This window comes from Parasteatoda tepidariorum, chromosome 8 (assembly GCF_982258835.1).
Source record: "Parasteatoda tepidariorum strain Cologne lab strain chromosome 8, Ptep-v5.0, whole genome shotgun sequence".
NCBI classification, from domain to species: Eukaryota; Metazoa; Arthropoda; class Arachnida; order Araneae; family Theridiidae; genus Parasteatoda; species Parasteatoda tepidariorum.
Genome location: NC_141762.1, coordinates 67,616,034 through 67,637,914, shown reverse-complemented (window position 1 = coordinate 67,637,914; position 21,881 = coordinate 67,616,034). Strand labels below are relative to the sequence as shown.

Sequence of the window (21,881 nt, the reverse complement as noted above, 5' to 3'; positions counted from 1 at the left end):
GTAAGAAAATGTGTATATGCACTGTTATGTATTTCATGAGCCCCACGTTTTTCGTTTTTCAATTTTTTTTTAATTCTCCACTACAAAAACGTGGTTTTTAAAAATATTACTTTTTATTTTGAATTTTTTTTATTTTAAATTATAATTTTTTTAATTTTTATTTTATATTTTTTAAAAATTATTACTTTTTAATTATTATTCTTCACTACAAAAACGTGGTTTTTAAAGATATATATTTTTATTTAGATTATTTTTCTTAGTAAGGAGTAGTCAAGACTACTACAAGACCACTACAAAAATAATAGAACTTTAATTTTAAATTAGGGATACAAAAATCTTTATAGAAAAACAATACCTTTACGACTTCCATTAGTTTTGTGCTGATGACAACCAAAACAATCTGGAAATGAATGAGGAAAAACTGGATCCTACCACGTGATTTTTCAGCCAATAAAAATACTCCGACAATAAAAATCTTTTCACCTGACATGTAATACTAATTTGAAATAATGGAATCGACAACAAAAGACAATCTCGAAAAAAAAAAAAATTTTAAATTTAAATTTTATTTTACTTTGTATGTCTTTTTTCTCTTCATTTTCATGTATTGTCATCCAATTCTGATCTATGTGCCAAATTTGAAGTTTGTAGCTAGTCGGGAAGTTAGTTTAAAATCGATTACAAAATTCCACCCGGACAGACATACACGAAGGCAAGTTTATATAAAAGTGGTAAAATAAAAAGGATTTCATTTTCCTTGCAACAAACAGATAATTAAAGATTGGCACGATATATAACTTACGACGGGAATTTCTTACAATTGTACTAAAAATTACAACGATGAAGATGCCAAAAATATCTTCCTCGCCAAGCAGAATATTTGTTGCTAAAATAGAGAAAAATGAGATGCGTCAAAGAAATATTTTCTATTTCGTTTTGATGATAAATATTCGGAGTTGCGGAGTTTTTTTGAATTCATCACTTAGTATTATATGAGCAAACAATTTTGGTAAAATTTTCCGCACTGTATAATTATACATTTCTGCTTTTTTTTTTTTTAAAAAAATCATAATTCTGGTTAATAAAACCAAAATATACGATATTTAAATCTTTCATTTGGCAAATTTTCCTTTCATATGATAAATAGTTTACCGGAAATTCTGGTTTTGAAAATCATAGTTCTGATTTGGAAACATTTAGTAAAAAATTCAAAATAGAAAAGTAAATTTAACCGAATAAATAGTTTTATGCGATGCTCTAGAATGTTATGATAAAATTACCAAATTTTGGCATTTATCAAATTTTATCTCGTGTAGTAAAACCATATGTCACCATTAGTTTTACCATAGCCATTACCAAAGCGATTCGATAAATATTACAGAGCTTTTGGTGTTACCATACAGCTAGAAACATGATAAATTTAAACATATTCTGACAGTTTTGACAATACTTTTTTTTCGCAGTGTTTACAATAATTTCCCAATAGCTCTGAGATGCAGTCAGATTTAGTCGAGATGAGTATATAGTTATTCAAAGACAATTTACAAAAATATTTGCCGCACGAAGAAGAAGCTTTTATTGTGCTTTGTCATTTTCATTCTAAACATGCTAATTTTGATGATAAAATGTTTGGTATCCTTGCGACAAGGCAAAGTTGATAAAAAAAAATCATTGAAGATTTTCCAATGCTGTTCAGCATTTCTCTGTATGACATAAAAGGAAATGCTTTGAAGCCGTTTCTGCTAGTTGTCAAGTTTAAGGATGAAATTGCAATTATGCACGATCAAATGGTTTTTCTAGCAACCGAAAAGTAAATAAGAATTCGAAAAACAAATTTAAGGGTAGAAAACCGAGCTAAATGGTACTAGGTTAGATTTTATTCTAATTGAATGGGAAACAAAATCTCTTGCACCATATAATAAAATAATGCTTTTTGTTTGTTTGTTTTTTAATATATTTTTCTTAATATTGATTTATGAATCTGTTTGTAATCAAATAGAAAAATAATTGTGAAACAATCGGAAAGGGAGAGGGGTTGGTGAGACGCATCAAAACTTAGGCGGATCCCTCAAATATTAGCAAATAAGTCAACATGATTTACAATTGAAACTTTATTATCTCTCTTATCCTTTTGTTTGACTATAATCGTTAAAAAGTCAAATTGGAAAAATTAAAGTATTCTGCCCTAAGAGCGTCCTGAAAATTGGAAAATTTTCCCAAAATTTGACCTTGACTTTTCTTACATAAAAAAGATAACAAAAAAATCATTAATTTTTTTTTGAAATTTCTATCGAAAGAAAAGATGAGAGATTCTACGAATTCCCACAAATAAAAATTGAAATATAAAATTGAACATAAATTTTACGCAGAAAACAAATCAATTTTTTAAATTTTTTTCTTTCTTCAAAAAAAAACTTAGCGACTTTTAAATATAATTAATTCCTTTGACTTAATTTTATAGTTATCTTATTCCTTATGTACAGTACTGTCTTGGCATAATACTCCTCCTTGTTTGCGATTTTTGCATTATTTTTCTTGCCGTCCGTTGTAGACTGACAGTAAATACACGGCTGCCGGTAGCACACAGGTCAAGCATCATAGGCTGCCGTCAGTGAGCGGATAGGTGACCACTTTGATCAGCCTGCGTAGTAACCGAGGGTGTGCGGTATCAGTCCTCGTTCGAATGTTCGAACGGGAAGTGCTCGACTTCACGCAGGTCATTGGGCTGCCAAGGCAGGGGAGCATCCCCTCTGCAGAGGATCAATAATGTGATGCAATGTCTTCGGATCATCCTCAGGAATGTTTCCCAATCTGTCGCCAATAGCCCATTGTGCACCTCTAGTGTGACGTAAATAAATTACTACTACTACTAAAATATTTTGCCTTCATCTTTCGATTAATCCTTGTTATAACATTGCAGTGTTTCTATGTCTATCGCACTAACTTCACCCTATTGCATATTTTCAGAATTGTATTAGAAACCTTTAATTCTACTTTTTATTTGCTGTAGTATTACTATCTTTAAAATACGTTCTTAAATGTATTATTTACCGCTTTGTTACATTCTTGGTTGCACTTTTTGCACTTCTGTGACAATCTTTGAATTATACCATATACAGATTTGATTGTATTCAATTATTTGATGAAACAGCATACATTCATTGTAATCTTTTAGGTTTTAAACTTTGCATGTTTAATTTTTCTTAGTTAACTGTTACTAAGCCTCGATTTCGAAATCAAATGGACTCTGGTCTTGATTTTCCTAAAAACGCTTTAGGCGTACGTGTTGCCGATAAACAGCAGCGCATTAAAGAAAAACCCTACTTTTATTACCATTTAAAGAAGAATGAATTGCTTAAATGTCCCGCAACATGTTGCTCACGTGAAATAATGGACAGGTATTAAATATAACTTTCTCAACCGACCCTGATGTGGATCAAATGATTTGTCCAAGACGCTGACAGAATTTATATTGGCAAGAAAAGATGGGTACCATGCTGATAATCTCAACAGGGGACAAACATTGCATCCATCTCAAGTGTCTGGATGATATAACTTAGATCAAATGTGATGAGCGTCAAACTTTTCCATTATGTTCTTCATAATTCAATAAAACCTAACCTACCTGTTTGAAAAGGTCATATACGCTTTCACCTCACTCTCCTGAACTTATTTGATGGTTTCGTAACAAATCTCATCCTCCATTCATCATGCTAGATGAGAGGTTGTCCCTCTTTCTCACCAAGTGTGAAACTCTCTTCGGCTATTTTTTCCACTAAAGAAACATAAATATTTAAAAAAAAAAAATATCTGCTTGAATAGCTTTGTAATTGAAGGGGATGGAAGAAAACGATTAGGCTGTTTTATTTTAGAACCGCTGAAGAGTTGCGTTTAAGCGCGCCTGGTGACAGTTTTAATAGCTCTGATGAAAGTTACTATTGCGTCGTTGCTATAAAAGAAAATTCGTATTTTCGGATGTTATATATTGCAGTGTAGGAGTGTTTACCTGCTTAAATTTATTAGGGTTTTTTGGTGTTTGGGTGCAATATATCAATGAGATGAATACTCTATCCTTGAACGCATGCCATAGCAGAATGTTATTGAAACTTTTATAATTACCAAAGCACCACCTACGCAATTTTTCATGAATAATGTAAAACTGAATTCTTCTTAACCATAAAACTTACAAATGTTTATGTTACAAACATTTTTATGTTTTATTGTTGAGAAAAGCACATAAATATTTGAAAACATACAAGTGAATGACATAAAAGTTGGGAAAACTTTAAAATCCGGCATTGCATAAACAACGCGAAAAATCAATCCACTGAGTATAAAATAAAACATTTTACACGTTACTAAAAAGTTGTATAACAATGCCAAATTATGATCTATGTTACAAACAAATTATGATTATTATCTATATTATGATCTATATATATTATGATCTATGTTGACAAACAGCCAAATTATGATCAATGTTAATTTCACACTTTTAATAAGCATGATTATGATAAGAAAATCAATAAGTTTTATTTACTGCGCATGAGCTGCAAGTATATGGAACTCATGAAATAAGTTCCAAAAGTAGAGAAAACACGTTTAAAAAATTACAGAATAAGGAAAAAAGAGAAAAAGAAAATTATTTAAAAAAAATAATAATAATAGAATTCGAAATAAGATCAATATTACGATACAATATTAGAAAGCACTCTTTTTTGCGGATATAATCGTTTGAGCTGATGAATGGATTATATCTTTTTTCCGGAGTCTTATTATTATTTTTTTTAATTATTTTCTTTTTCTCTTTTTTTCATTATTTTTTTCGCTTTGGTACCGAAGAATTGGGTGAAACTGCGCTATAAACTGGGCGCAAAAATGGGAAGCTAAGAGTTCATCTATATTTTAACTTTAATTATGATTTCTAATTTTAGTCAGTAATATAAATCAGAGCTATATAAAACACTTAAAGGATGCTTAATAATTTACACAGGAGAAGCACAGTAAGAAGTGGGCGGATTCTCCTACTACTACTACTACTACTCATCGACTCTACAGTCTATGAAGGACCTTGGCCTCCTTTATCACGCGACTCCTCTTTTTACGGTCCTTGGTCCTTATCCTCCAATTTTAGATAATCATTTTTTCTTTTTTTAGATCTCTCTCTACCTCATCGAGACATCTTTTTCTAGACCTTTCCCTCCAGTTTTCCTTAATAGATTTTCTTCGATATATTGTATTTTGAAAACTCAAGTAAATACTTTTATTTAAAACAAAAGAATATTTGTACTGCAATGTTATTAAATTAATTGAACTCACGTTGACCTTTACGAACTTCGTACAGTTCGTAACAGTTTCTTCGTTAACTGCTACGAACGAACTCTGCTTTGCGTTTGTTTGAGGGAGGGTGAAACCTCTTCATGCCCCAGAGCAGTTTTTTGTTTAAATTCTGAACAAAGATGAGGAATGGATGAGGCAAAATATTTACGTTTTATCTTTAAACTCGGTTAACAGTTAACTTAGGTACGCCATTAAAGTAAAAGTTGACTGGTTGCGCATTTGCTTCAACCTTAAAAGGATTATAAGTTGAGCCATTTTAAAATACAAATCAATTCTTTTTAAATTTGGTAACATCTTATCATATTTCAACGATAGTGTGGTTCAATATGGCAACGTTGAATAACTTAAAGTTTTTTCTTGCTTTTAAAAATGATAAACAGAGGAAAAACTTTTTTTTACACATTGATTATCTATTATAAATAACCACTTCAAAATTCGAAAAAAAAAATTACAATATATTTTTAACTTGAAATGTTTGAGGAATAATAACTTTGCATAATAATTTTTTTCCTATCGTTTTCTAGGTTATTGAATATAACATGAAAGTGGAATGCAAATGCCATGGTGTATCAGGCTCTTGCGAAACCAAGACGTGTTGGAGGGCATTGCCAAAATTTCGACTCGTTGGTTCCATTCTCCGAGAAAAGTTCGATCATGCAACTGAAGTACAACCACGAAGATCTGGTAAACGTAGCCAATTGGTGCCAATGAACGCCTATTTCAAATACCATTCGGATACCGACTTGGTTTTCTTGGATTCTTCACCAGATTTCTGCGAGCGGGACTCACAGAATGAAACGCCTGGGACGTATGGGCGACAGTGTAACAGAACTTCTAAGAATATTGACAGCTGTGACAGTTTGTGTTGTGGACGAGGTTTTACAAGTAAAACTGAAACTGTGATGGAGAGATGCGATTGCAAGTTCTACTGGTGTTGTTTTGTGAAGTGTAGAGAATGTGAACAAGAAGTTGAATATAATTATTGTTTATAGAACGCAAAGAGTGACAATTTGCCACGTGATCTAAAAACCGTTCAGAATGTAAATAGTACTTACTTCATCGTTTGCTGGAAAAACTACCGTATTTCTCAACAAAACTGGATAAGGTTTTCAGGGCTACAGAAGATAAACATTTTGCAATGATCTGGATATCGTTCAGAAAGTTTAATCGAAAAGCCACTGACAAACCAAGACACCTTTTTCTATGCTGAAACCTTGCTTCATTTTACCATGGCTTAAAAATTCTTCAGAGTGTAAATACTTATTTCAACATTTATTGGTAGTATTAAGGGATTGACAATCTAATCAAGATAATGCTTACGAGAGATATTTTGCCAGGACCTGAAAACTGTTTAGGATGTAAATATTTATTTCAAGATTTGTTGGAAAATCGTAGGATTTTTTGACAACTTAAGATGCTTTCTCTTGATGCGCAAAGTGCGTCACTTTAAAATGACCTGAAAACTGTTTAGAGTGTAAATACTTATTTAAACGTTTGTTGGCAAAACTGTTTAACTTTTTGACAACCTGAGCTAGTTTTTTTTTTCAGGGCTATATGGAATTTTGTATACAATTGGTACAATGCAGCTTCTAATTCCAATTACTTACATGCATTTTCCAAGTTGTGTACAAAGCTTAGAGTTTTTAACTTCTTTCTGGAATGGTTGTGAGAAATAACTGTAATATTTAATAGGTCTCTGTACTTAAGACTTAAAGTTATTTTAACAACATTTTAATTCTTTTTTTCTAACCCGATTCTGTCATTATTAACATTTTGATGTTATTTTTTAAAGGTAAGATATATTTATTTTATGAATTAATTAAAATTCATCAGAAGAAACCATTTTTACCATTTTAAAATTAACGTAGGATAAAAAAATAATTAATCTGCTGGTTTTAGATGCATTTATTCTAACCAAAATATATAATGTCACACTCCTTGTTATCCTTCCAACTTTGCAATTTTACAAATATCCTGCCTTCCACCAAACGTGACATCCTTTGTGTAAATCAATATTGATATTGTGACATAATTACCGATTTTCTACATATTCTAAAGTGGAATTTCTCAAGTTTATAAAATTTTCCTGCCCTAAGCTCCTCAAGTATCGGATAACAAATGGTTAATGGATCAGGTGGCTAAGATGAAATTGTTAAACTTATTATGACTTTTTACTTCCAATGAAGAATATAATATTAATTTAAATAATAGTATTTAAATTTAATTAAAATTTTTAATAAAAAAGTAATTAAATATTATATTAATTGGATTATATTAATTGGATTATATTAATTGGATTAATATTATATTAATTGGAAATCAAAAATTAATTAAAAATTTTATTAAAAGTTTTTAACAAAAGAAGATTATTTTTACACTAGTTAAAATTTCTGGTAAATAATTTTAACAAATTTTTTCATACATATTTTTTGTTAAAGATTTTTTTCAAATCTGATAAAACGAAACGTAATTAAAATTCAAATTCATTATGGAATTCGGTTTTTAGAAAATTTTCTACCATAATAAATATGGTTTAAAGAACAATAAGAAATCAAATTCATGCATAATTTTGTAATGAAATATCCCATTTGCAAAAAGGATAAATACTTTTAAAATTAGTATTAAAGAACATAAAAAATTGTTTTTCAATTGGTAAGATTGTATTGCAGGAGTAGTCATATGAAAATTATTTGATTCTAACAAATTCCTTAATTTAAAAAAAAAAAAAGAAAAGTGGAAATTTACTTCTATATGTTTTTAAAATTTTGTAATAAGAAAAATTCTAATGGAAAAAAACTCAACATTTTTACAAAGTAGCAAAAAAAATAATAATAATTAACGCTCTATACTATAACGATTCTTTAACGCAGTGAATTTAACTTAAAATATAAACCCTATATAAATGTTAGTCCAATTTCTTCCGAACTTTATAATATATTTTCTCCAACGACAGCTATAGATATATTTCTCTAATTTTTTATTATATGTATATTTTTCCTTCATGTTTCAAATACATGAAATGAACGATGTAGCTCGCCAGTATTTAATTTTCAGCATTTCAGAGAATTCACATTATGATAAAAATATTCTTTTGAAAATTTAAACTTACTGCGTAAAGAAATATATATTTGGTTAAAACTAATTTAGCGGCTTCTGTCAAAGAATTCTTTAATGATATGTTAGCAGTTATAAATGGATTAAAGTTAAATCAGGACATGTTTTTTTTTTTCCAAACTTTCATCTGCCCCTGAAAAACTACGAAGTTTTCTCTGTTGAATTGATTAATGATGACGAATTCGAAGAATGAATCATGTAATCCTTCCCTTAAACTTATTAATGATGGAGCCGATCGTTAGATAGTAATCTATTGTTTCTGATAAGAGTAATTAAACTTCTTTGATGACTTCTTTTTTTTTTAGATTGATAGGTCTTAAATCTTTAAAAAAATATTTATCATCGAAGTTTGGAAGGATCCGAGCTTGAAGCTCACAATCTTTAATATCGTCGAAGAAAAAGTTCGAAAACAAATCTTTCTCTCACAAAATTTATCAAGACCTCGGAATCGATTGATAGTTCGTTCAGATTATATTTTTTCCCCTTCTTGGCTCTATTCGTGCAGAGCTGGTGACACAAGTTGGCTGATTGATGAATTGGCGAAGATTGGTCTTTGGGAACCCTTAAAAACCCTCTCTCTTCTTGCGGTTATAAATCACGCTAGGACAGTCCCTTTTACAAACTGCCTGAAGAAGTTGTTGTAACCAGTAGAAACTGATGATGCTCGCCCTGTCCAATATAACACCCTAAAAGATGAGGAAGAGCGATAAAAAAAAAAAAAATTACAAAAAACTTTTCTGCTGAAACAATACTGCTTTTCTTCCCAGAAAACCTAGTTCGCGATAGATGATTGCCGCTGGAAGATAATTTGTTTCGAGAATTTCAACAAAGTTGAGAGAATGATGAAAAAATAAAAATCGATGTTTTGTTCCTTAGAAAATGAATGATCCCTTCTTTCAAACAAGTCCTTATTCAAATGATAAAAAGTTTCAATTTTTTAAAATTAAATGGTAACATGCCCAACGTTTGAAATTTGCAATCTAGAAAATGAATGCAGAAGATTAATGGTTAACATCTCACTTAATCACGGAAGGAAATCGTCTGCATCCCTATAGCATTTAAGAACAATTAATGTAAGAGATTAATCGTTTGCAAAAATTTATCGCTTGCATAATTAAAAAAATTCACTAAAACTTCAATTAAAATATCCTTTTGTGAAACTTTAAAAGAATAACTGAAGATTTATGAAACTAGATTACAGAACCATTATTGAGGTGTTCGCATTTACAATGCGTTGAAACCTGTGTTTCAAAGTTTGAAAAATAATTTGTTAAGGATTTATTATTTTATTTATTTATTATTAATGCCATATAAAGATATGAATTGAAAATTTTATGGTGTTCATTTTTAGAATAAAATTGCCTTAATAATCTAGTTTTATTAACTTTGTCAACTTAGGTCAAACGCCTTATTATTATAAAAATCATTCACTCTTTTTTGTTTTTAAATTATTGGATTTTTTCTTAATTTTAAAATTAATTTTAATTTTTTAAACTATTTGTTTCATAAAAAAAGACGGTTTTAAACTCAAGAATCTATTAATTTTATTTTCAGAAAAAAAATCATTCAATTGCTTTTCTGAACAAACAAGTTTTGTAAGCCATAACAGATTTTCGTCTTAGTATCAAAATATCTGTAAAATTTATCTATTGTCTCTTAACCATCCTATATTTAACTCAATTACACTTAATATTTACGAGAGTATCATCTTTCAAGAAACTAAAAATTATCACTGAAATTCGCTCAGGGAATCGGTCTGCAATTTTGCTTGTTTTTTTTCAGTATTACTTATTTTAATTTTTTTTTAAATTTTTTTAAATTGTTTTTTTCAATTTGAGCATTGTTTATATTATTATACATTATGCAATTTATTATACATTATTTATTTGTTCTTCCATTATTTTTTAGATTATTCTGAATATTTATTTATTATTACATTTTCTTAAATAGTAAAATAGACATTCAAATTTCAAAATTTAAACCAGATGATTTTTAATTAAATCTAACACTGTGAAGAATTAGATTAAAAACAATAATTGTACGCGGGAAAACGGTTATAGAAATAGTTCTATCCTAAAATAATGTTATCAAAGTTTTCTCAGAGAGTTTTCAATATGCGAAAAGAATTTATTATCTAAGAATTTGTTATATTATTATATACGCTTATATAATGATATTTATTCATACATTTATGCTTTTTCTTCTTTCTTTTTTTTTTTTTTTTTTGCTTTAAAATGTTATGTTAAACTGGGTTGATTCAAGAATATTTGGTGCATAACACCTGTTTACACAGTTGAAAATAAATATTTTAAATTATACTTAATTCCGTATTTTTCTTATAATTTTCTGGGGCAAGATGCGAATCTTCTGACAAACTTAAATGGTGCCAATTCACTGACAGATATAAACTTTCAGTAACTCGAATCTCATGACTAGCTTAGATTTAAATAAAATTCATATTTCTTGAGACATGCCTGATCATTACTTCGAAATTTATGTTACTGTTTGGCGAAATTTTAATCTAAATTTCAAGAGAAATATTATAAATTTTTCTAATATTTTTTTCCTTCATAAATTTCATCTCTGAACTTTAAATTTAACTTAGTTACCATTATGAATTGTAAATAGTGTATTTTTTAGCCATGTAAGATTTGAATCAATAAATATTTATTAAAACTCATTCATATGTTGTATAAACTGATTATAAACAGTGAGTTTACACAAAAAATTGACTATAAATAACTTACTGTTACACTTTGGATTCCAAATAATTTACAGTAGATTTTCCGAACAATGAAATCTCCCTACAGCAAAATTTTTAATCCGAACGTTAAATAACGAACAAAATATTCTTCACTTATAAGAAATGGTTTTCATTCCATAACGCATTTTTACTAATTTGTATCTTTCGAATTTGTATCCTTGAAAGCAAACAACTCAACGTAGAGGGACGGAAAATATCGCAAAACGATCAGAAAAGATATTAGCGATCCGTAAGAGAAAACGCCGTGCCAATCGGTGAATCCAATCTAAAAATATTAAGAAAAATTTAATCTGCAACGATGTTTTTAAACAATGAAATTTCGTATTTTTGATATTGCTTCCGAACTGAATGACGCCGAAAAGTGGTGATTGTTAACAAATCACTCCATAAAGATCAGCAACCTACAGAAAAAGTACCAAATCAGTACCTACGTTATCAATTAATTAGAGAACATCCATACAGGCAGATTGTCGCTCTTATATATAGAGAGAGAAGATCTTTCAGAAGAAGATTTATCTTAACCCTTTTCGTTATTTTGTTGACATTCGAAGAAAGCTGCGAACAGATATTCGATAGCAAAGTGTTGATTTTTAAAAAATTTCCATAAATCAGTCGTATTGCTTATGAAAACGCATAATTGTGAAAATGCAGATAAAGCATCTAAGGCTGTTGTTCGAAAACTCCTGTTAGTTTCTTTTTGTTATTTGAATATTAAAAAAAATTTTGGTCTTTACTAGCCAGGGCTCTCTATTGGAGAAGTACCGGGTCCTAAAAAATTCGAAATGAAATGTCAATGTTTGAAAATGCATCTTCGAGATTATTTTTCTTATACATATCTTCCATGACTAATTGTCTTATTCTCAAACTAATTCTTAACTGCCTTATTCTTAAACTTATTTTTATGGGCCAAATAATGTTCTAATTTAAGCACTAGTTATTTTTCATTCACATCATCGGCATTAAATCTGCATGAATTGCAATGAAGCATCAAAACAGCTTATTTATTATTTTTTTTAACGAACTAATTTTTATGACACAAAATAAAATGCAAACTTAAACAAAAAACATAGTTGTTTATTCAATTCAAATTTTTCTATCATTCATAATTGGCTTTCACACAGCATTCAAATTTGTTTTTACAGATAATTAGGGCTCTTTTTTTATAGACGTTTCTATTCATCAAATGAAGTTTTGTTCATCGAGGAATAAAGTTCGAATGGATGGAGTTTTAATCATCGATTCGGTTTTCGAACCAACACATGTGGCACTTCCGCACCAAGAAAATGACACTGAGTGAAACTAAATATATATAGTATATATATATATAAATTACAGTTGAAAATTATAGTTTTCACTATTCCCCTGCAATATTTACACAAGTACGAGTATGTCCTACTCAATGTAGTAAAAATATGGACGACTTCTTTTTTTCTTCCTAACCGGATATATAACGGCGAACATTAAACGGTTACTGAACAGCTATATTTCATAAAAATTAATAGAATTACATAATCCATTTCCTGAAGTCGTTTATATTGTACGGCCAATGTAAAAAAAAGATAAGCAGAAAAATCAAATTTTAACGTAATTAAAATTTGGTGTTTCCTTAACAATCTATAACTTTGCTAGAATTTGATTTAAGCAAAAAATTCACGCTGTAAGAAATGACAAGACAGGAAATAATAAATTTGAGTTAATGCAATTAGCCTTGTAACCCCATTACAGCTGACTTCAACGGAACCTTTAACAAATTAAAATATTTTTTCATTAACTCTTGATGAGTGTAAACGATACACTTTCACCAACACACGCGTTACATGGTTTGTAAATTTTTTTTATGCGCGACTAAAAAGTACCATAAAAAAGGCTTATGAACAGTTTAAAGAACAAAAAAAAAAAATACTTCTCTTCTCAACTTTAATAATGGATCAAATTATCCATTTTCACTTATTCTCAGTAAAATATATACTACCTGATTTATTGAAACGTGTAAATCAAATAGCCTATTAAAAAAAATACAATTTACATAAAGAGAATGAGCGTGTTGCTGTAAAATAGTTCGAATTATAGTTTAAAGGAATGCGAAACAAAGAATACGAAAAAAATCGCCTCTAAAAATACTGCCATAAAATTGTCTAGCTTCAAAGATTTTTGATAGAAAAAAAATACTAAAAAAAAATAAAGAAAAGTGATGAAAATTTTTATTCTTTTTAATTTTATTTTATTCGGTTCGGCTTTGTGTTCGGTTCAGATGCACAGTATACCAGGATGATTTTACAAGTTTAGGAATATTTGAAGCATAATTTTAAAAAAAAAAACAAAATTTTGTCAAAAGACATTTTTTACAAAATATAAAACTAAAATTTTCAAGTAGTATTTTGTCATAATATATTATCAGCAGAAATTAAAAACTTGTATTTTATTTCTGTATTTTTCAATAAACATTTGAATCGTAAAAAGTTCGAGAACATGTGTGTTAGAAGGTAAAATTTACATTTAGTAGCACTCATCTTCATATCTAGATACATATAAAATACTAATGATATAATTAACATCATTTTAATCTTTATTCATCATCATATGGCACATAAATCGTCAACATTTCACTCTGCATATGACATTGTATTCTCAAAATATCTAAAGCTATAATGTATATGTTTGTTTTCTAACATGGATTTGTAAGAGTTATCAGATTCGTAATTAAATTTAATCACTATTTTACGTTAGGAATAAGAATTAAATACCTTTTATTACCCTTACCTTTATTTAATTAAATAGCTTCATTATCTACCTTTGGGACAAACGAGACACATAAACCAAAATAATTTTCAGTTAAAAAAATATTTCATTACATATTAAAAGTATCATATTTCAAGGGATTGAAGGGCCCTCGATAACCAATAATGCTTACTAGTAATATTAATAGTTACGCTAATGCATATTAGGTGTCAGGGAAAAATGGTTGGGAAAATCGATTTTAGATAAAATAAAGGTAACGAAAGAGGTAAGTGGCATATCAATGAAAAAATATTAAGAATATTTTGGTATTGTGTAAGAACAGAAATACAGTTCTAAAGGAGTGTAAAAATAGAGATAAAGCAATTTTTTTAATTATTACAAATTTGGATAAAGCAATTTTTTTAAAATAAAAACAAAAATATTTTCTATTCTGCAGAATCACTCATTGTGCCATTAAACTTTACATTAAAATAGGTGGTAATAAAAGCGATTGTGAATCATACTTTTCCGCCTACCAATGGTTAGCAGAATTATACCATTATAAATAACTACGTTAGAAAAATTTGCGTCGTTCGAATTGCATATCAGAAGAAATTTTTTCATATGGTAAAAGCATTCCCACCACAGAGCATTTGCCAAGACCAGGAGGATCATGGAGGTTAAGGCCTCACTCTTTCCTGAAATTGTTATTGTTATAGCGATATGGTCAGCATTGAGCATAAGACGTTTTTACTTCCCAGACAACCTGCTACCCATTGATCTATAGTTGAGAGGGCTTCAAGGCAACTCTATGGATCGAACCCCAGTCCATCAAAATGGCAATTCAGTGCCTTAGCCATTAAACCATCGCGACTCTCTCACACACACACACATATATATATATATATATATATATATATATATATATATATATATATATATATAAAATTAAGAATTGGATGTGCATTTAAATTTTTTTAATCTCTTTAAAATTATTAAATTTTAAACTTTTATTTCGAATATAAATGCATGAAATGCAATTTTTAAGTTTTATATTATCAATATAAAAAAAAAAATTAGGAATAAAATCCTTCTTTTCGCATTAGTAAAACTCGTATTAACATTTCATTTAACTTATTTTTCAAATAGCAAAATATCGCTTAATATATTTACATTTCGTTTTCAGCGTAGAATTTGCTAAATTAACTTCCTATCAACCTAAATTAACTTTATTATATAGATATCATGCATTGACAAGAAAAGCAATTACATTTCATTCTCCACAAAGAATTCGTTTCTTTATCTTTTAAATAAAAAGTTAACGCATAGTGGAGAAATCTGCATTAACATTTCATATTAGTCTATGTCAGGGGTGGCGAACTTTTATACACCAACGTGCCATTTTCTCTAAAAAATTGCTTAATGAGGTCATAGACGTGCCGTCAAATAATTTTGACTACGTCATTATTGGGAAAATAATAATACTAAATACTATCAACTCAAAACTATTTACATTGAAAAAAATACATTTTTAATGTCTCAGTTATACAAGTAATTTAACTTAAAGTAACATCAGTGTGACTTCTGTTGTTGCAGATTAGATGACCAATAACTTAGGTTGTAAGATGTTAGTTTGAGCAGGACTGTTGATTTTTTTTGCTAGTTATTTATTGTTAGCTAGTTTTTTACGGTTATTAATTGTTTTTTAGTATTAATTTAAAATTTTTTTTATTAATAATTGTTTATTATTTTGTGAATTTTAATTTAATTGTTACATATGCTTCATAGCGTAATAACGTTTGTGTAATAACAATTCATAGTGTAACAACAATTGTGATCGGTGGAGTGCCCAAAATATTGTGTCGCGTGCCATTGGTTCGCCATCCCTGGTCTAAGTATTTGAGTACTAATATGATTTATATATATTTGATAATACCATTCATGTCATATAGAAAAATATTGAGTAATACCAAAATTAGCATTCTCGTTTCATTTTCTACAAGGAATATTTTACGTTACGTTCCAAATAAAATGGCAACGGTATTATCAAAATTTGTATTTACATTTCATTTTCCATGATGTTAACGCGTTTGTTAATTAATTAGATATACTGATTTAATTTTATTTAAGATACATTAACACATTCTTAATGAAATAAAACTAGGATGTAAAATTTTGCAGCAGATGGTACGGAAAGAGATTTCTCAAAACGTATTTTCTTTAGAAAGAACATCTTGCTGACTTGTTTGAAGAATCAAGGAAATATGTTAGCGAAACGAAGACTCTATGTATAGCTCAAAGAATAAACCAAATGCACAACCAGCTTCAGAGATAGCTACATTATTATGATATTATCTCTATTCTGAAAAGCATACTTCAGCAATAAAAAGAGAGGCTTATTCCACTTGAAGTAGGAAATAGAAAAGAAAACATCGAGTTACACAGGGATTCCAAGTTTGGAACCCTTCTCTCTGCCCCCTTTAAATACCTGCTTTTATAGCCTTCTGGAAGATAATATTTCCAAGTAAAACCTCATAAATCATTCTTAATGCCAAAACATCAAAAACAAACGCTTCTTTTGCTTTTCTTAGGAATGAGTTGCTAATGTAGCAACTAATTAGTCATCTGCTTTAGGGACATCTGAGATTGCTGTTGAAATTCAGTATTTGACAAGGTTAGGGTATTCAAAACGCTTTTTTTAAAGACAAATAACTTGGTTTAATAATTATTTTATCTTGATCCTGTACACGTGCATCCAATAAAGTTTAAAATTATTTTCAGCTATTTTAATTTTAGTTTAAGGAACAGTGTTACGATTATGACAGGCATTATTTAAACGTTTTTTTTTTTCTGTTTACGAAAATAAAGCGATTATTTCGGTCTATCAGAGGTACGTAGTGAGTTAATACGCAAAAGTTTTAAGTGACAAACCAAATGGAGAAAGTGCAAAATCCAAAATAAATTGGCCTGGAATCCTTCTTATTGTCCACTTGTATTCTAAAACCTGCTGGACAGAATCGGGTTATAATAAATAAGTAAAGTAATTTAAGATTATTGTATAATTGTAACGCTGCGTCGCAGGGGACCAGTTGTTATATTAATTGCAATTGCGTTCCTTTCTTTTACATTTGATATTATATTACAAAAGAAAAATTTCATACAATTGCATTTTTAATGCATCATGGTCAAACTAATTTGTAATCTTTTTACTAAAGCAATACATTCACTAAAAACAGATGCGAGAAAAAAAATCAATAAAACAGTAAATTACAATCGTCGATTGCCGTATTATATTACATATTTAAAACTTTTATTTACATTTACAGATGTTAATCACATGACTTGCCTTATTCTGTGGTAAGCAAAATTACCAAGTCACTAATTCCACAAAAAAAAAAATCTTTTTGTTTAACTCCATTCTTTATTTTCTTCGCTTACTAATGACTTATTTAATCAAGAATTGTTCTTAATATTTGCCATGACGCAAAACTATTTGCTTTCAAATTTAAAGACATAAAAAAAGTCACGCTAAACAGTTTTCTTTTTTCTTCAAACAAAGCGTAAAGTCATCTTAATTAGGGAAAATAGTAAATTCACACAAGTCAAAAATACATTTCCGCCTTACTAAAAAACTAACATGTTGGTTAATAAACCTATACAAAATATTAGTAATTTTGTGATGAAATTACTATTCATAACAAAAACATACAAATGCATCAAAAATCATAGTATTTTGAGGTATTTTTAATTACATTAATAAATTTATGCAATTTAAGTTCAATTTTCTTGGTATAAGAAGCAACTAATCAACACAAAAAAGAAAATTGCTCATACTTTTTTAACATATTAAATTAAAGAATCACATACAAGAATTTCTTTATATTTTATTAATAAATTTCAAACTAGAGTAATTGTGTGAAGTGGTGTATTAAACGTTTTAAGCAGGACCCACTAGTTAATCAATTCAATAAACTTTCTATTTTTGTCAACTTTGAAGTTTTTATAAATTGTCAAATATCTTTATTTATTGCAAAATTTTTTTATATTTCTGCATTTCTTTTTTCAGTTTGCTAGAATCATGCTGTGTGTGTAAGTTTTATTTTCACCTGCCCTGTTGCAAGAAATTAAATACTAACCCCTTCCCCAAGGATTCACACAACAGGGGTGATGTTGAGCCAAACTCAAAAATCCTGAAAAATTTCTTTAGTAAAATCATAAATGACGCATTTCAAAAAAAAATTTCTTTATAAATTTAAATCATTTACAACATAAAATTCTAAATAAATTAAATGTAGCATAATTTAAATTAATAATTTTGTATTTATTATACTACAAGAAAAAATATTTACAAATGAAAGAGATAACAAGTTTAAAATTCTAGTTCTAACATTTTAAATAAAATATACAAGAATTTATGTGATATGTGATTACCGGAAATTTCCAGATCGCGATTAGCGAAAAATTCAGACTTCTTCCCTGAGCACAATCATCTCTGACATAAGGAAAAACTTTATAATTTAAAGTGAGCATGATTTCGAGAATTTTAAACCAAATGGATTTAAAACATAAGTTTCTATAATACTCCAAGAACTATTAGAAAAGGAAAAATAGGCAGATAAAATTTTAGAATATAGTGATAGCCCACTGAAAAACTTGCCAACACTGGTGCTGACGCCCAATTTCATCGCAGAACATAAAAAGAATTATCAAGGATCAAAGATAAATACAAACCAGGGTTGGTATGATTTAAATCACCTGTTTCAGTTCTTTTTTTTATAACCTTTATGTAAACAAACTGAATATTTAAAAAAAAACATTCATAATTAATAGATGTTCTTTTCTTACAGAATATAATTTATTTATTCTTTTGAGTGTTTATAAAAGTCTGATATTATTGATAATGAAAGTAATTTCCTAAAATAAATTTAAGAATGAAAAAAGGCCCAAAAACTGGATAAGGGCAGCATGCAGTTATTAAAATACTTCACAATTAGTAGATTTCTATATTTTATTGGGAGAAACACAGAAACATTAAAATTAATCTGAGGGAGGGAGTATCTCTAACTACTAGCTAAATAATAATCTTACAGAATTTCAAAAAACTGATTAAACAAAATTTATTTTTGAAAACTTTTTGCAGCTTACCATAGAAAGATGCCAAATATATAAAAATCTCGATTTTAAATTCTTAGTCGCTTATGTTGATTTTTACTATTGCACGGCAGCACAATAATTTTTTATTTATGAACTTTAAGAGCTGACAGAAAGTTCATAGACGTAGAACAGCTGAGTTTTTTACTTCGCTCACAAAGGTGATTTCATGACTTCATCGTAGGTAGCCCGAACAATAACTCAGCTTCGATTGGAAGTTAACTCTCTAATTTAAAGAAATCTTTTGTTTTTAAAATGAAAGATAAGAATTTAGCATTTAATGCTGCGTTTAAACTAACTTTTGATTTGAAGTTAAAATTTTTATGCCTTAAAAACAATTCTCTCCACCCAAATAAAAAATATTATTCATTTTTTTAAAGAAAGAAAGACCTTTAATATTGTGTTTAAACTAGAAGAGTAGAGAAAAACAACTAGAGATATAACTGCTAGTTTTTCTTAAAATTGAAAAATAGTAAAAATTTTTAGTTTAATTCCAGACAATATTTTAATATATTTTCACTTTTCTTCCTTCTATTTCTAACAAACAGAAAATTTAAGTTTTAGTGTAGCTTTGAATTCTCCATATAATAACATAGGATTGCTTTAGCTCCAATTAAAATATATTTTGAATACAATTTAAAAACTCATTTGAAGTACAGTTAATTAGACAATACATCAAGAATCAGACATTAATAATTAGACAGATAGTTAATAGTAACACAATGTCGAAGTACAATAGTTTAAAGATATTTTTTTAAAAAGGAAAAAAAAACACATTAGGCACTCATTCAAAAGACTGTCACTATGGATTTTGGAAACATTCCTTGCCTACCTGGATTACTTTTATCAGGGGTCTGTTAACGGACCCTTCACAAAATATCTTCTCATAAAAACGGACCCTTCACAAATTTATCTTCATAATTGTTTTGTTAATCGAATAAACCCTTCCCGGGGGTAAAAAGAAACCCGGTTCAAAACGAATTAAGTTTTCCGAGTTTCCCCCAAGTTTAATTTCCAAATGTAGTATTCTTTTTACAAACATCATGTGAACATTCTTATTGTCATTAAATGATAATTTTTTTTTTTTGGAAATAAATAATTGATCAATTTATGATTCATAATCAATCAATTATTCATAAAATTAATTAATAGATTATTATGTAATAAAAAGTAATTTCTGGCAAATTTTTTAAATAAAATATTACAAATTTAAGAATTGTTTAAGTTTACTTAATGCGTAACACAATATATATGTCAACTGAAATTATTAAAAATCTGAGTGATTTTGTTTCCAGAGCTCATTCTAGGCAGGGTAAACAGGATGCAGCACCCTGCTGCCTTTTTAATCAAAAGAATCCCACCCTGTTGCCCCTGAAGTAAATTAGTGCCCTGATGTAATACTCCATGCCCTTTCTGTTCTCAACCCTTCTGTATTTTCCCCCCAAACTTTTCAATGGATTTCTTAAACTTTTGTTATTTTCAACTCTTTTTATTTAGCTTCTCATTGCTGTCAAGATATATATGGGAAAGGAAAAATAGCCATCACACCCCCTTGTTGCACTTGTCTTTGAAAATTTGCAGTTACTTCCACTATCATTAAATTATAATTAATAATTTTAATTATTAAATCATAACTACAGACATTTAAAAACATGCAATATTATTTTATTAAAATATGCATGCATTTTAAATAAATTACTAAGCTAATTAAGCTCATTAACTCGATATATATGTTAATGTATTAATGAAAATTATTAATTAATACGATTGCTTTGCTACTTTTAGTAAAGTAAAAAAAAATAATTTCTTTTACTAATAGACAATGCTTTTTAATTGAGCGTGTAAAGCCTATAAAAAGAAATAATTGCCTTTTTAGAATAATAATACCCTGTTTTCAGGGATGAGATTGGCCAAAAGGCAAAAAAGCTGAATTTTCATGGGAGTAAATCGTGATTTATAGCAAAAATATCAGTAACATATTCTCATCCAGTTTCGCTGATGTTGTAATGCCTACATATAGCAACAATCGTCGATAGAATAACTGCCACATTTATAGGTACTAATTCCAAAAAAAAAAATTTACTTTTTACAAGAATCGCGATCTTGGATTTTAAAATCGCGTGAATATAAATCACGAAATAGAAATCACGTGAATGAAACTCGATATTGGATTTCAAAAATGTGAAAATAGAAATCACGATGCGTAATTTTCAGATCGCGTAGATACGAATTACGATGCATAATTTCTAAATGGCGTGAATACGAATCCAAAGGATAATTTTTAAATCACATGTAAGTACGAAAATAGATGTTGAATATTACAACCGCAAAAATTAATCACGACTTTGGATAAACTCGCCGTGAATACGAATCGTTACATAGAATTTTAAAAATGCCTGAATACAAATCGCGACATTGGATTTTAAAATCTCGTAAATAAGAAACGCAATGAACGATATTGAAATCGCGTGAATAAGAATCGCAGTGAACAACTTTTAAATCAGGTAAATACGAAAATCGAAGTTTGATATTAAAATACGAGCTATCTAGCGGAAGGGGGGAAATTAAGAAAATCTTATTTTCTGCTCGTAAAAGCTAAAATAAGTAGATATGTAGAAGGGTTAGCAGCTATGTAGTTTGAATTTTCAAAATAGCTTTCGATATATATCTATATATCAAATCGGAAATAAATATAATTATTTTATTTCAACGACTTAATTTTCAGAAAAGGCGAAACATTTATTTAAAAAACTGAAACTTTTAGAAAATCGGAGTTTTTGATAATAAGGCTGAA

At 28.5% G+C, this 21,881-nt stretch overlaps 1 protein-coding gene across 1 annotated transcript in view; it reads left to right on the top strand.

The window, feature by feature from the left end:
* LOC107444171 (protein Wnt-4) overlaps positions 1 to 7,069 on the top strand; it is a 160,812-nt gene extending 153,743 nt beyond the window's left edge. The window contains exon 4 of the mRNA XM_016058254.4: positions 5,865 to 7,069. Coding sequence (XP_015913740.1) covers positions 5,865 to 6,332 — 468 coding nt within the window. The 3' untranslated portion in view covers positions 6,333 to 7,069. The remainder of the gene's footprint in view (positions 1 to 5,864) is intronic.
* The last annotated feature ends 14,812 nt before the right edge of the window (positions 7,070 to 21,881 follow it).